General features: G+C 30.3%; 2 protein-coding genes across 2 annotated transcripts in view; both read left to right on the top strand.

The window, feature by feature from the left end:
* Positions 1 to 15,388, top strand: part of LOC105342829 (deleted in malignant brain tumors 1 protein) — an 87,964-nt gene that overhangs the window by 35,104 nt on the left and 37,472 nt on the right. The gene's annotated exons all lie outside the window — the stretch shown is intronic.
* On the top strand, positions 7,952 to 15,386 carry LOC105331852 (scavenger receptor cysteine-rich domain-containing group B protein). Its single transcript, XM_066068867.1, has 5 exons — positions 7,952 to 8,090; positions 11,084 to 11,241; positions 11,478 to 11,516; positions 14,836 to 14,980; positions 15,221 to 15,386. Exons 1-5 carry the CDS (start codon positions 8,068 to 8,070, stop codon positions 15,384 to 15,386), a joined length of 531 nt encoding a protein of 176 aa, XP_065924939.1. The 5' UTR covers positions 7,952 to 8,067.

Here is a 15,388-nt window from a genome sequence, read left to right as displayed (position 1 = left end):
TATCATCCAATAAGGCTGAAATTCGACGATACATGAAACTCTGTTTCATACTAGGTAAAGACTCGAAAGAAATTTTCAAAGAAATGTGTTAGTATGATTACTTATGATGGTAGATTAACCATTAAACAAATAGCAAATTTAGTAGGCATTTCGTCGGGGACAATATTGACAATTTCAAAGAAAAACCTTGGTCTTCAAGAGGTTACTGCAAGATGTATACCTCATTTATTAAGAGAAAAACAAAAACAATTGCGAGAAATTGTTATAGGTGATGAGACCTGGATTTATTATTTTGAACCACAGACGAAAATTGATAAAAAGATGTGGTTGACTTAAAGAGAAAACGCCCTGTTATAGCAAAACGATGCCAAAGTACAAAGAAAGTATTTTGCGCAATTTTCAATAATAGTTAAGGTCATGTAGTTCAAGTTGCCATTTCAAAAGGCCACTCAATCACCGGACATGTATATAAAAGTTATGTGTGGAAGAAAGTTAAGAAATATTACGAAAGGAAGCGATCAAAATCTTGAATTTGCAACATTCGACTTCTTCATGACAACGCCCAAGCAGATAAATTTTAGATCGTGAGATCAGTTTTGAAAAAGAAAAGGTTCATTTTGGCCCTATCCTCCCTTCTTATCCGACTTGTCTCCCTGTGAGTCCTTTTTTTATCCAAAATTAAAAAAACCCACTTGTCAGTTGGAAAATATGCTTCAAGAAATTCTTTGGGTTCTGCCATTTATCAGTAAATGAATTCCATTCCTAAAAAAACATATGAATACAATCAAAGCTCATATAAATCGGATGTGTCTATTAAAGGGAATTATTTTGAAGTAACCAATAAGAGGTAACAAAATATCTTATTGTGTTCTTTTTGTAACAACAATGGCATTATTTATTGAACACCTCTCGTATATTTCATTTCTTAATGGCCATTGGTCTCTTTTTCTGAATAGTTCAACATAAATGACTATTACTTTGCCGCCCCTGATAATGTAATCGTATAGAAGACCTACACCACTATTTACTTTGATTAAAATATACGAGCATTTATTTTTTGTATCTGTCAGAGTTAAAGTTATAAGGTCAATCTGGCTAGAACACTCAGAAGCTGTGAAAAATATGTCAAAATTTGCGTTTTTTTGGTGGAATATTTTGTGTTTGCTTAAATCAGGTGACGATATCACAATACGACAGTGTAAACGAGCTTAGTAACACATTAGCGTATAACATTTATAAACAAGTACCTATTGGGAATGATTTTGTTTGCATACATGTACTATTAACCATTTGATACATTAAAAATATATTATGATGAATGCTCTATGAATTGCGAAATTAATCCAATCCTGTGCGTTTTACGTACTTCAAAATATTGAAGAGCGCTAATTGATTAAGATATCATTTCTTGTATTGCTTTTTGGGGGTTAGGAGGGGAAATCAATGTAATTGTAAGGTTGTCAGAAAAAAGATACCGTTGTATCAAATAATATAGTATATTATTTTCAAATTATCTGAAATTTATTTGTTTGACATTTTAACATAATAAGGCTAATAAAATATAATTCAATTTATAGATTGGAACACAACTACTACATCAAGAACTACATCGACGACTCAGAGTCGGTTCACCGTTGGTAAGTGTATATTTTTGTTCCGATTTGGCATGTAAACTGGAAATGTATTGTAAATTTAAATTCATAGTTTTTGACACCAATGTTGAGTACTGGCATTATTCTAGTCGCTATATCTTTACATTAGCGCGTTTGTGTCTACAAAACTATAGACATTTATTTATTATTTTTTTCTTTTAGATTTTTTGTCATTATCACTTGTAAGCTAACTAGGTATAGACACAATTTCCTGTTCAAATAACTATGACAAACTAGGTATAGACACATTTCTTGTTTAAATAACTATGACAAAAATTGCCGTTTTGAAATTTCATTATTGTTTACTTTAACGTAGAATATGACATACGTCATAATTCTTTTCTTAAAACAATTTGGTAAAAAAATATGATTTTGTGCTCTATATACATACGTTTTCAAGATTATAAAAGTGTTTTATATGAGGATCAAGGTAGAAATTGCGGTATAGGGTTTTATAAATTTACTTAAGATGTTTGATGAACATAGTAGTATATCACATTGAATATGAATATCGTATCAGAAAATCATTCAATTGTATTTTAGACCATTTAGCAAGACTAAGGACTTGTGTGAAATTATTTTCAGGAAAATGTAGATTTAAGATTGTGCGAATCATCTATATCATGATGCCTAAGAGTACGGTTGCGCCACATTGTTGATAGGAGATTAATATTTTAATTAAAAGAAAACGAGTTTAACTCTTTTCAAGACCATTTTGCAAAAATAGGAAAAAACCGTGCGAATGATTCCAATGTATGTAAAATTTCAGTTTGCACATTCATGATCTTCTATAAACCTTTTAAACCATTCTTTTGTCTGTAAAAAATGAATAAAAGTACGTACATGTAATTTCAGCAAAATAATAATTTCAAACAAAATGTACATTGCATATTTTTGATGACCGTGTGTCCTTTTTCCTTTTTAACCAGTCTTATTGCATAATGGCTAGCCAATAATTACAGCGCACGAGAGCTGACGATGACGGAACAGCCGTCAGAATCGTTTTACGCACAAAATTGTAGTTTCAACTTTAAAGAGAACGAGAAAATGCATAACATGCCATTTGGTAATTTTCAATTTTGATCTGAAATATTTAAACATCACATGATACTTTTCCCCTTCTGTAATATCCTAAATACTTCGAGTTTGCGATGCATAGTTGCTGAGCGGCGGAATATATTGTTAACACTTATAGCTTAGATAATCCAGCCATTCAACTTAAAGTACATAAACCAAATTTTGCGGTGTTTGGTTTAAAAGCGTAACCATGCAATTCAGGTGTTTATTAAATTCTCGATATCAATATTAGTTAGTTTAAACGTGCATTTAAACGTAGTTAATTCTTTAATATGATTAAATAAGTATATGTGTATATATATATATATATATATATATATATATATATATATATATATATATATATATATATATATATATATATATATATATAATACATGGTTACTGTTTGGAAAAATAAGGTGTATTTGAGCGAGGATAAGAAAACGTTATCGACCCGACCCAAACATCGCTTATATTTCAAAAGAGTTTTCACATATTTTGTTTATCCTGCATCATACTATCGTATTTTGCGCCTAGAACCAGTTTCATTCGACAAATTTCGCTGCTTATCATCAGTTGAAACCATGAAGCCATGGCGTAAATGAAGCAATAAAAGTGACGTATCACTGCATTTGCAAGTCAAATGCAGGAGGCTATAGTGCGGCATTGACCAAATATAGCTTTGGTTTACCTTTATTTTGTCAGTGCTAGGAATTATTGTAGGATAAAGTCTGTTTTAATGCCATGTCATGAAAACGTTTTCGATATACATATAATGAGCTCGAATATCTGTTCCTTGAGCACTTTGATTTTGTATAAAGTACATGTACCATATCATTGTGCATAAAAAATCTATTTACAGGATACTCTGATGTAACCATAGAGTACGGGACTTACGGGCGTGTTTACATTAGACACTATCAAAATGGCTACAAAAATTACGAAGTATGCTCAAATGGGTTCTCTAGTACTGACGGAGTGGCAATATGTCAATCAAGGGGATTGTCATATAGTTCATATTCAACGTATGTTATATGTAATCATTGGATATTTGAATCCAATCAAATATTGTCTTATGGATATGTATTGTACTGCAATATGTATTTCATTTCCAGTCATTCACCAGTGAACCATTACACCACAGTGAACACCAATTGCTATTCATACGATATTTATAGTTGTGACATCCGGACACAATATTACTGTTCTGACGCCGTGTACATCTATTGTCAGGGTAGGTACATCATTATTTTCTTTCATAAAACAAAAACACTTGTTTTATACGTAGGAATATTGTCATTGTGTATGTAAGCATTTGAATCGTTGATGAAAAAAATAAACATAATAGATTAAAATAATATAAAGCGACCTAAGTTTATGTTATGCACTTATTTATAGTCTTTGCACGGTAGTCTCTAGTGAAGACAGAAGCATTTAATATATCTTATCATCATTTAAAGTAACATGACGGATTTCACATGTTGCATTCAAATAAGTAGATGATATTACAGGCCGAATGTTTAAAAATGAAAATGAAATTTGTTTGTATCCAGTAAAAGGTGAGTCAAAACCTGCAGAAGCCCAGTTAAGACTTCTTTAAAGATAATTTTGAAATATAGTGCAACAGATTCTTAAATTTGTTCAATTTATTTTTTAGTTTCTTATTACAGGAAACTCCTATAATTTTAAAGAAGTACTAACATGTTAAAGTGGTAACTTGTGTTTTATATGCGTTTTACGCGTTTTCTATAGTCACCAATACGCATATGCATTAAATATGCGGGTGCGTGATATATCACTTTGAAAGTTTTGATTTTTCATCATATACGCTCGAGTATTTTACGTGGTATTAAGAATATGTATAAATATTGTTAATGTCCCTGTTTATTTATTACCCTATATAAAACTCACTAGAAAAGTGTTTACATTCGTTAAAAATGTTCAAGCAAAATGTTTACGACAAACGTATTTAAGAATATTTTAGAGGATTATAAGTCGTATATGCGCCATAAAGAAATTGTTTTAATGAAGTAGAATAGTCAAGGATCTTAGACATTCCATGTCTTCACTTTTAAAGTTAGTACCTCACAGCATGGCGATTTTAACCCATTTAAAGCAGGTTATATTGTCAAATTTTAGTGTATATCTTTGTAATGCAATGGATGTAGTCTCGAGCTATTGGCCGAGTTCGGGTACTGCAGGGATATTTGATTTCATGAATAGGGGTGAAAATTTGAAAGTTGATTTTCCCACGAAAACTAAAAATTCTTTTCTGTCATTTTGAAGTTGATTCCATGCTATGAATTCATATCTTTAAGTAATTTATGTAGAATTCCGAGTTATGTGCAGAAGTTTTCATCAAGTGTAGAGGACCCTTAACAATTTATTGCGTCAGAAACGATTTTCATTGATTTTGATTTATTGTGACAAAACACATTTATTAACACTTAAATATATACGTTGTCCCAAATGTAACTATAACAACTGATAAAATTTAGTAACGGATTTTTGTTTGCTTTGTTTATGTTTTATTTTTCTTCCCTTTTTTTGAAATGTAAAAAAATATAAGATATTTTACATATACTATATATAATTATGTATTATAACATTTATATAAATTTATTCATTCAAACAACTAATTTTACTACTACAATGTATAAACATTTCATTTGTATTTAAACGTTGTAAACAAATTTACAAACATTATTATTGGACTTGAATCCTGAAATTAGGCAGACAACTAGTGAATTAATATAATGATATTGATGTTAATGGTTGTGAGAAAAATTGTCGATAAAAGCAATTTCATGCAAATGAATATACAATCTTCTGCCAAAAATAGATCATCTGATTTATCTATACACCCTTACTCCAGTCTTTTTTTGTTTATTTCTTGTTTAATTTTTTTTGTTCTATCAGTTTTTGAACTAAGATCATCTGATTTACCTATACACTCTTACTCCAGTCTTATTTGTTTATTTCTTGTTTAATTTTTTTGGTTCTATCAGTTTTTGAACTAATGAAGAAATTGTGCAATCACATAAATGGCGGAGCGTTTGTGTTTTTTCGTAACATAGAGTTTTATTGCACACATATTATAAAGTTTTTTTATGAACTTTCTGGCATAACTTAATATTTAAATATTTCAGGATCATCTACAGCCTTGCCGTGGTGGGCTCAAAGTAAGATATATACATATCATTCGTGTTATCAAGTAATGCTGTATTGTAATTTTTATGAAGTTACTATTTTGCAAACACGTGACATTCTAGTTACAATGTTTTATTTTTCTTTTCAGCTTCAACGGCGGATGCTTGTAAGTTCAGTAGTTATTTAAGAAGGGATATGTACAATACATTTATGCCGCTTTATGATCATAAGGTCTCTAAGATGATAATAACATTTGATTAGATGTAATGAAGTATTGAACTAAATTTCCTTTAAATATAAATGACAAGGATATACATTAGCTCTATTGTAATAAAAAAAATTGAACATCTGCTTTGACCCCGATCTTTCAAAAAGGCGTAAAAAAAGAAAAACATCGCAATGCTGCCAAATACTTTCATCATTTGAAAAAGATTACTTGTTTCATCTATGATCAGTATTGACAAGGTAATGGCAAATTTACATTTATAATAAATAGAGTGATATACCTATGTATAGCATGGAGAAGTATGCATGCATTTAAATACAGAGTTGACTTGTTTACACATCGACTGAAAAGTTCTATCTAAGATCTCCCATTATGGTAAAAACTAAAACTTATATATCCGTTCTTAGTTAAAAAATGGTAAATAAATCAGGCAGCATTATATCTTTTAATATTATACACAATGATTTAATATATAAAATTAAAATAATTATCTACTTTTCAAAATAATTATATACATGTACATGTAGTATGCATTTGTTTTTTTAGGGTTTAGGCGGTTCGCTGGTTTGTCATTTACCAAAAAAAAACAATTACAGAAATCCATAACAGTGGAACGCAATTGTTTCCTTCTAATCATTAATCAGTTTTAAAGAGACATGGTCACGATTTTGGTTAAATTGATTTTTCTAAATTGTTGTTTGCAATGCTTTAGTAAGGTAATTCTAATGATCAACCTAAATTTAAGTGTCAGTTGTAAAGTTATAAAAGATACAGAGCTTGCAATTCTTTGTTATGTAAACATGGCGCGTGTCATGTTTTTATTGACATTGATTCAATGTACAGTAAAGAATTCTCTTCAAGCTGATTTTTCAATTTGCTGATTAAAGTTTTCAACATAAACAAACAATTCCTAGAGTAGAAAATATAAAAAATATGACCTGAGCTCTGTTTACATAACAAAGAATTGTCAGCTATGTACTTCCCTTATAACTCGACGACTGACACTCAAATTTTGGTTGACTTTTAGAAAAGCTTTACAGAAGCATTGTAAACATTCAAAAGGAAAAAAAAAACATTTTTACCGAAATTGTGACCATTCCCTTTTAAGTATAATAATGTAATTTCCATTTTCAAAGACCAGTTGTTTGAACCAAAGTAAATAAAAAAAACAAATGAAAAAAGTAATATTACGATTGATGGCTGGATTTTCGACAACAAAGTTTAAAGAGGAAAAACTGCATATTCATACATGCGATGTTTCTTTCAGTTATTCGTCCTGATTGATAAGCATAACTTTATTTTTTATAGATGGAACATCAAGTTATATGAACACACCAAATAATACTTCAAGTAAGAAAACATAACCCTTTGATATGAGGGTATTTTGGACCCAAAACAAATATAATATGATATAAAAGAAAAGTTTAATTTATAAAAATTATTTTTGAACATTTTAGAGCTCCCTGAGACGACTAAGTAAACGTACGATTAACTAACAACAGCCAAGTCTAAAAATGATAAATAAATCACAGAGTGTCATTTGATTTCAATTTAATTTTGTTTTATAAAAACGTTTCAGGATAGCCACACAGCTGTGGACCTCTCAGATCATCCAATCTCCTCACACAAATGTTATTTAACTCGTGATAGTGACATGCATGAATTAAATCAATAAAACCAACATTTTTACGATAGTTCAATGTTTAATATTGTTGTATTAAAAATATATACCCCAAAACATACGTTAAACAGCTATTGATATATGCTAAACCCCTTTTTAACTTTCATCAAGTATTTCTATTTTTTTGAACGGAAAAAATATCCTAGATAAATGTAAAGGTTTTGTTTCATTGATTAGGAGTAAGGCTTGTCGGAAGTGAATATCCCGATAGAGGCACCATCGAAATATTACATAATGGACGATGGGGAACAGTATGTGATGATAATTTTGATAAAGTAGACGCTGACGTTATTTGCAGGATGATGGGATATTACTCGGCAAGGTAAATTATGATAATTTAAAAAATCTACTCAAAATTCGTTATTTCATATATCTAATGCTATAGCATAGTCTTTCGCAAGTGTAGTATATATAAAACACATTTACTTTCAGTCAATGATAGTGTTCAAAATATATTAATATTCCTTAATGATTTTTTATAAACAATTACAAATAATTTTCAATCATTCAAATTCACTACATGTATCATTTTTTAAATGTGATGGGTACGGCTTACAAAATAAATGGATGTTGATATTATGGAATTTAATTTACAATTTATGATTAAAAAATATGTGAAAAATTTGTCCCTTTTTACAAGAGGATATAAGTAATTCTATAAAATACGACTTATTTTATTGGGATTGATAGTTTGGGAAGTAAAATGGAAGTTAGCTATCCCGTAAATATATATACGTTCCTGAAAAAAAAACCCAGTTGCTCCTGGATTATTGGAAAATAACTGAATTTGGTTTTATTAAATAAACCTGATCGAAAACTCAGAAAAAGTTTATTTTTAATCACTTTTGAATAAATACATTATCGACATGGATAAGCACCCATATCACATATATCTACTCATAAATCATTCAAGCAGGATTTAAATAAAAAACGGAATACCCTACATTGTTTTTAGAGAAGATAAGCAATTTCATCTAACAATATGCTCAAAAAGAATTTCATAAATTTCAAAAAATAAAACTGTTAAGCTTTAGACCTTAATTATACACATGTATTCTCTACATAGCGCCAAAAGACTATGAGCGGAGCGATTTTGTTCTGTCATGGCCATGATGTGTAAATTGATTTTTCGATGAAATTTCAATGACCCGTGTTTGTTTTCTCCTGGCTATAAGTACCTCCTTTGTGTATTTTGGGGGAAAGTCTGCTGGTTCAGTTGTAATAGTTGAGGGAGTCAAATATCTGGTCACGAATTCCACAATCTCGATTCATTCAAGAAAACATCGCGGCGAAGATCAAAGACCCGCTCTGACCACTGTAGTTTTATGCCGTCTATTGCCAAGAAAAGGAATCGAACGCGAGCCGATCAAAATTGAACCCATCCCTCGCTTCGACCTCTTCAAAGAAAATGTGATGATCGAATGATAAAGATAGTTGCCATGATGAACCAAAACGTCATTGAATAATGGGGGGGGACTTTACGGCCGGTAGAAATGCGCCTTATAAATTGTAACATCTGCCCACTCAAATACTTGACTTTGGTCTTAATTCTTTTTTATCCCTGACGAATTTTACCATTAATAATTGAACATTCTCTTATAATGCGCGTGTAATTCGCTATGGTTGAAATTAGACAAGTAGCCGTTTCCATTTCATGTTCCAAGAAAGATAACCCTCAGGCGAAATATTTCTACAGCGATCCTCATGTACTAAGTCATGAACCTGATGTATACACACGCACTCAAGTTTCAAGATGACCATTTTGATTTATAATAAACATCCAAAAGAAATAACATATATTTGATATTTCCCCCTTGTATTTTTTTGGCTCTTTAAGGTGTTCTGTCGATATTATTGTAGAAAAAAGAACATTATAATCAAAATACTTTTACCGGTTTAGAATTTTAATATTTTACAATATCCCCCCCCCCCCCCAAAAAAAAAAAATAAGTTTTAAAATTTTTTGGAAAGGTAAAAAATTTAAATCCCCCGGCGGGATTCGAACTTGTCACCCACTGGTTTGTAGAAAACGCTCTAACCCATTGCGCTAGGCTGTAAGGTGACAATGTTTGGTAAGAAAATGTCTTTAACAATATACTTTTGTATTTTTTTTATTTCGATAAAAAAATGCAACACAATATGGAAGTGTTCCATACCATCTTGAATGCCAAAAATTAATGGCATGTGTCGAGTTAAATGCTAAAAAACAGTTTTTTTTAATGCTGACACAGCTCGAGGACCCCACCCCCCTTCTTTTTTTTTAACAAAAGTGTTAATTGGTGGTGTTTTACATATAAAGTTATTTATAACATTTTAACATTTTTAAACTGAAACATTTAAAGATAGATAGAACGATAAAAAACATCCGATGTTTCATTGTAGGTTTAAAAGTACTGAGTAATTTTCACAAGCTTTTATATTATTTTGTCCAAAAAAAAAGGTTTATTAAAAAGTATTAATTGTTACGGTATTCGATAAGAAGGTTAGAAGCAAAATAAAAATAAGTCAACCGTTTTGGCATGTTAAAATATCGATGTAAAAAGATTTGAAATTGAGCTCGTTCGTTTTAACGATGTATTGAAAGTTGGTGTGGGATAATAAAGACGTTATTCATATCTGAAAAAAGAAAATGGTTTTAATCAGGGGCAAATGTTTTTTTTATTTTTTTTTACATTATGAACCAAATATTATGTAAGAAAAAAGTATATATATAATGCACCACCCAGAATAAAGCCTTTCATTGGTGAAATGAACGATCGGTTATAAATTATTTATGATATTGTCTTTAATATATAATTTTTTTATAAAAATATGTATTCTTGATGGATGTAGAATAAACCATTGTGACCTGCTCAATCGATAATGTAACTTCAATAAAGTTCAATATTCAAAATTACTATTTCATGATTTTTTTTTCAAAATATAAAAAATCAATATCATTATTAATAGTTGCAATTATAAAAACACAAAGAATCAGTAAGACTAAATATGCATAAACATATAAAAGATTAAACTATGTAATGAATAGAAGCCCCGCTGTAGATTATAATATGATGACACTTTTATTAAATAAGTTAAACAGTTTGAAAAAAAAAGTTTTAAAAAAGACTTCAAAAAAAAATATTCTTAAACCGTGACTTACGCCATTGGCACATGTACTGTGCGAGTATATGTAGGAGTGCATTGTTGTATAATGAAGGTCGAACAAAAGAGAAACCAATCATGAGTTATAATATGTCTTAAAAAAAATTAAAACAATTTTGGAGCAAAATTAAGTTGTCAAGCAGGCTATTATTTTAAATAAGCATTTTTCAGTTCATTTTACACCAATGCTCATTTTGGTCCTGGTAACTGGACAATATGGTTGGATGATCTGGCTTGCCAAGGTTATGAAAGTGACATATCGCAGTGTGCATCAGGTGGATGGGGAATACACAATTGTGGTCACAGTGAAGATGCAGGAGTACAATGCTGTGAGTTTCATAATTGTCAAATTTATTTTACTCGACGCCTCGCTCAATTTTATACAGGTTTAAGAAGTTCTCAAATTTTGGGAAAAGCAAAAACAAATAAAAATAAATAAATAACATAATAAAAAACCTATTTATTCACATTATCACAACGAAAGGAATATCGGATCTTTTATATTTTATAGACTACTAGTATTTCTTTTAATATTTATTTAGAACAAAACTTTGTTTTGTTTTAGATTCCATGTTGATGAGCACAGCTTCATATGGAAATACAAGTAAGAATTACATAAAATGTCTTATCTCGTGAAAAGAACAAATGAAACTGGGCATTGGAGTAAATAAATAAAAAAAACCTGTAATACATATGTGTACATATGTTTAATAGGTTTTGATCACATTTTGATCGGAATCCATCGGTCCCTGTCTGTTTGCCTGTACACATTCTTAACTTTATTTCATTTTATGAAAAGAACAAATTGAAAAAAACCAACAGACTCAGCACAGATTATTTATGGTTAAAGGAAATAAATTTGTTCTGGTGATAAAGCGTTCAAGTAGGGGTAGATATCAATTTTACAAGAAAACTAATATCTCTTTTACAAATTTTGTTTTATAAGATGGTAAACCATATGGTACCTACTTACCTTGAAAATCTTTTAGAACCATGTATTCCACCTATAACCCCATATCCTTTAAGAAATCATGATGAATCTACTTACACTATCCCTCAAGCCAGAACAACATCTTATTTAAAAAGTTTCATACCATCTACAGTTAAGCTTATGAATGATCTTCCACTAGCTATTAGAAGTCTTCCAAAGTTGGCTTGCTTTTCAAATGCTATTAAGAAACATTTTTTTAAGACTCCAACAAAACTTTTTAATTTAGGGAATCGGAGGGAAAACATTATACATTGTCAACTAAGAAATAATGCTAGCAGTTTAAATGCTGACTTATTTTGTGATTTTATTCGAGAAAATTCTGTTTGTGATTATTGTGGTTTTCATACTGAAAATGCAAATCATTTTTTCTTTGAGTGCCCAAAATATAATGATGAAAGAAATTGTCTCTTTCATCAAATATCTATGTTAAATCTTCAAAAACCAATTACCTTAGATCTATTACTGTATGGAGATAATGATGTTTCATATGATGAAAATGTTAAATTGTTCAAGCTTGTACATGAATACATTAAAAAATCCAGAAGATTTGTGTAAAGAAAATAATGTAATTAACACATATACTGAAAATGTAAACAAAATTATGCATATACCTATATTTATATATATATGCTGTAACCTTATTGACAAAACTTGATAATTCTGTTCTACATTTGTTATAACCGGTTTTGTCAATTTTATCTTTTTTTTCCCTCTTTTTTTTCTTTTGTTCACTTTGCTACACAAAAAAATCATGTATTCTTAATTGTATCATTTAACTCCACAATTCTTGTATTTTATACATATGACTACCTTGTACCTAGTGGAGAAGGCTTAAATAGGCTTGCCTGCTGCCCAATCCTATTATGTAAATATTATTTTGCATAATAAAATATGTTCAAATCAAATCACAAATTTTCCTCAAACAGCAGGAAAATGAAACTCGTGTGAATCCTCAAATAGCTGAAATGTCGGTCCCAAGAGTGAGCTCGAAGGTCACAATAGCCAACTAGCCAACACACACACACACACACACACACACACACACACACACACACACACACACACACACACACACACACTTTATATTCAATTATTTTTTCTCTATAACAACCGGTCAAGAGGGAGGAATGATTACCTAAAAAGTGAATACATAGTCGGAACTTATATAAAGATTTGACCAACGTTGAATATATAAAATGAGCAATTGTTTTCTTGAACGCGCAAGTTTTGATGGATAGAACTTTCCATATGAGGGTTACCAAGAACGCGTTTTGACTAATTAACGACATTGTGGAAAGTGTACGACGAATTCCTGAAGCTTAGACGGTAGATACCAAGAACGTACATTTATGGTTAATGCAAAAAGTAAATAAATAAAATGTGCAAACTTGACGCGATTTTAGTATTGATGGAACGAACTAAACAGAATGAAGATGACCAAGATAACGCGCGGGTAGGCTAACTAACATCATGACGGAAAGTGTAGGACGAGTTAATCATCAGACATATTCCTTGGATGACAAATTTGGTTTAAGGAAGAAGTCTTCTCGTTCTCAAACATAGCTCTTATAATTTGACCTTTTTGTTTTCGCATAAAGGTCAGGTCAAGATCACTACCCTTTTCCTCAACGCAAAGGATGATAAAAACAAGTGTAGCTCTTTGGAGTTTTGTAGACATTTGTTTAAGATTTGAAGATTCTATTCTTTAATGAAATGATAGAATATCAGAATGTTTATCAGCTTGTAATACAAAATTAGAATAAATATTTATACTAGAATTGGTATTGCTTAGCCCGCATTTCCTCTAATTGTCTTAAAATTTGAAGAATATTCAATTATTTTTTTATGCTTCCAATAATAAAATATATCTGATTTTTATGTATTACGAAGACTTTATATAAAGATATAAATTGACAGAAAAGCTAATATATTGACCATTTATTAATAGAGAAAATCTGTTTTAGTGTTTTTTTCACAAAAATCAATGTATATAATGGGCGCTTTAAAAAGCTTATATAATGTAATTTGATAGGTAAATCATATTTTAAAAACATATTCTTAAACCCGTGTATTATATCATTAGTTCACATTAGTAAAAAAAAAATTCAACATATGAATGTTATTGTGTTTAAAATGCTAAAACAGACTCATTAATCTGCAGCAATTCTGAATTGCGAAACATTTTCCTACGCCAATATTACGCCAAAAATATAGTCCTTGTTAGATTCTAAACATTGATTACTTTTTCTATGCCAAGTTGTATGATAGTAAAAAAGAAAGAAAAACAAACTATTTTTATTTCCTTTTATCTTGATTTAATGAACAATTAATCAAATTTACGTTTGACAAGTCGAAAACCATAAAGCACTCTTTCCTTAAGATATGCAAAAAGATATGCTTACACATTTTTGAAAAACATACATTTTTATACCACCTAGATTGGTAGTAAATCTTATACATTAATTTGTGAACCATGAATACAAATTGCTGTATTTTGTAATTTCCTCTAGTTTCGGTTATTTCGGATCACAAGTGTACACAATGAACGCACCTGAATAACCCCAAATACGCCATGCTGATTTTTGTTGAATTGTTTTAGTTTATGCAATGCAACTATGATATTCTATGTTAGGGTCATTACAATCGAACAGCGAGGAATTGAGTCAAGTTTCAGGTTTCTGCACATCCTTTTTTTTCAAATACTTACCGTAGATGCGATGACTAAAGGGTATTGTTGAAATTAAGAAAGACAAAAATAATTGAGTGAAATAATGATTTCTTGATAATAACGATAGTAATATGAAATAATTTGTTCAAATAATTTTTTCGTCGGACTGTTTTTGAAAGTTTAGCTCCTGGATCAAGATTATGGATTTATAATGTATTTAAGTGGTGGTGTCATGTCTTTAAAATATGAATATTGTTGTTTAAGGTGTAAGGCTGATAGGAAGTGAATTTCCCGATAGAGGTACTATAGAAGTCTTACATAACGGACGATGGGGAACAATATGTGATGACGATTTCGATAAAGCAGACGGTGACGTCATATGTAGGATGCTGGGTTTTAACAACTCAAGGTAAATGAATTGAAAATTACGAAGACCGACGAGTAATGAATGGATCTAAATAATTAAACAAATCCACACCAAACTTGGTTATTCCTAAATATCAGTATGCCTATTTCAATTATTTTTAATCGTCAATGGAGCGGTTAGGCTAAAACATAAGAAGACAAGCGGGAATATATCATTTTATAAAATCAAGTTAAAAACTCGGCATAAAATGTTCGTACTTACAATCCATTCATTTTCTCCCAGGAAGTATTTTCCAAGTGCGTACTATGGATCCGGTATGGGGTCAATTTTGTTGGACAACGTGCGTTGCAGCGGCTCTGAAAATGACATTGCAGAATGCGGATCAAATGGATGGGGAAATAATGACTGTAGTCATGGAGAGGACGCAGGTGTCCACTGTGGTGAGTAAAT

This window comes from Magallana gigas, chromosome 8, assembly GCF_963853765.1.
Source record: "Magallana gigas chromosome 8, xbMagGiga1.1, whole genome shotgun sequence".
Classification (NCBI taxonomy): domain Eukaryota; kingdom Metazoa; phylum Mollusca; class Bivalvia; order Ostreida; family Ostreidae; genus Magallana; species Magallana gigas.
This window is presented reverse-complemented; position numbering and strand designations above follow the sequence as displayed.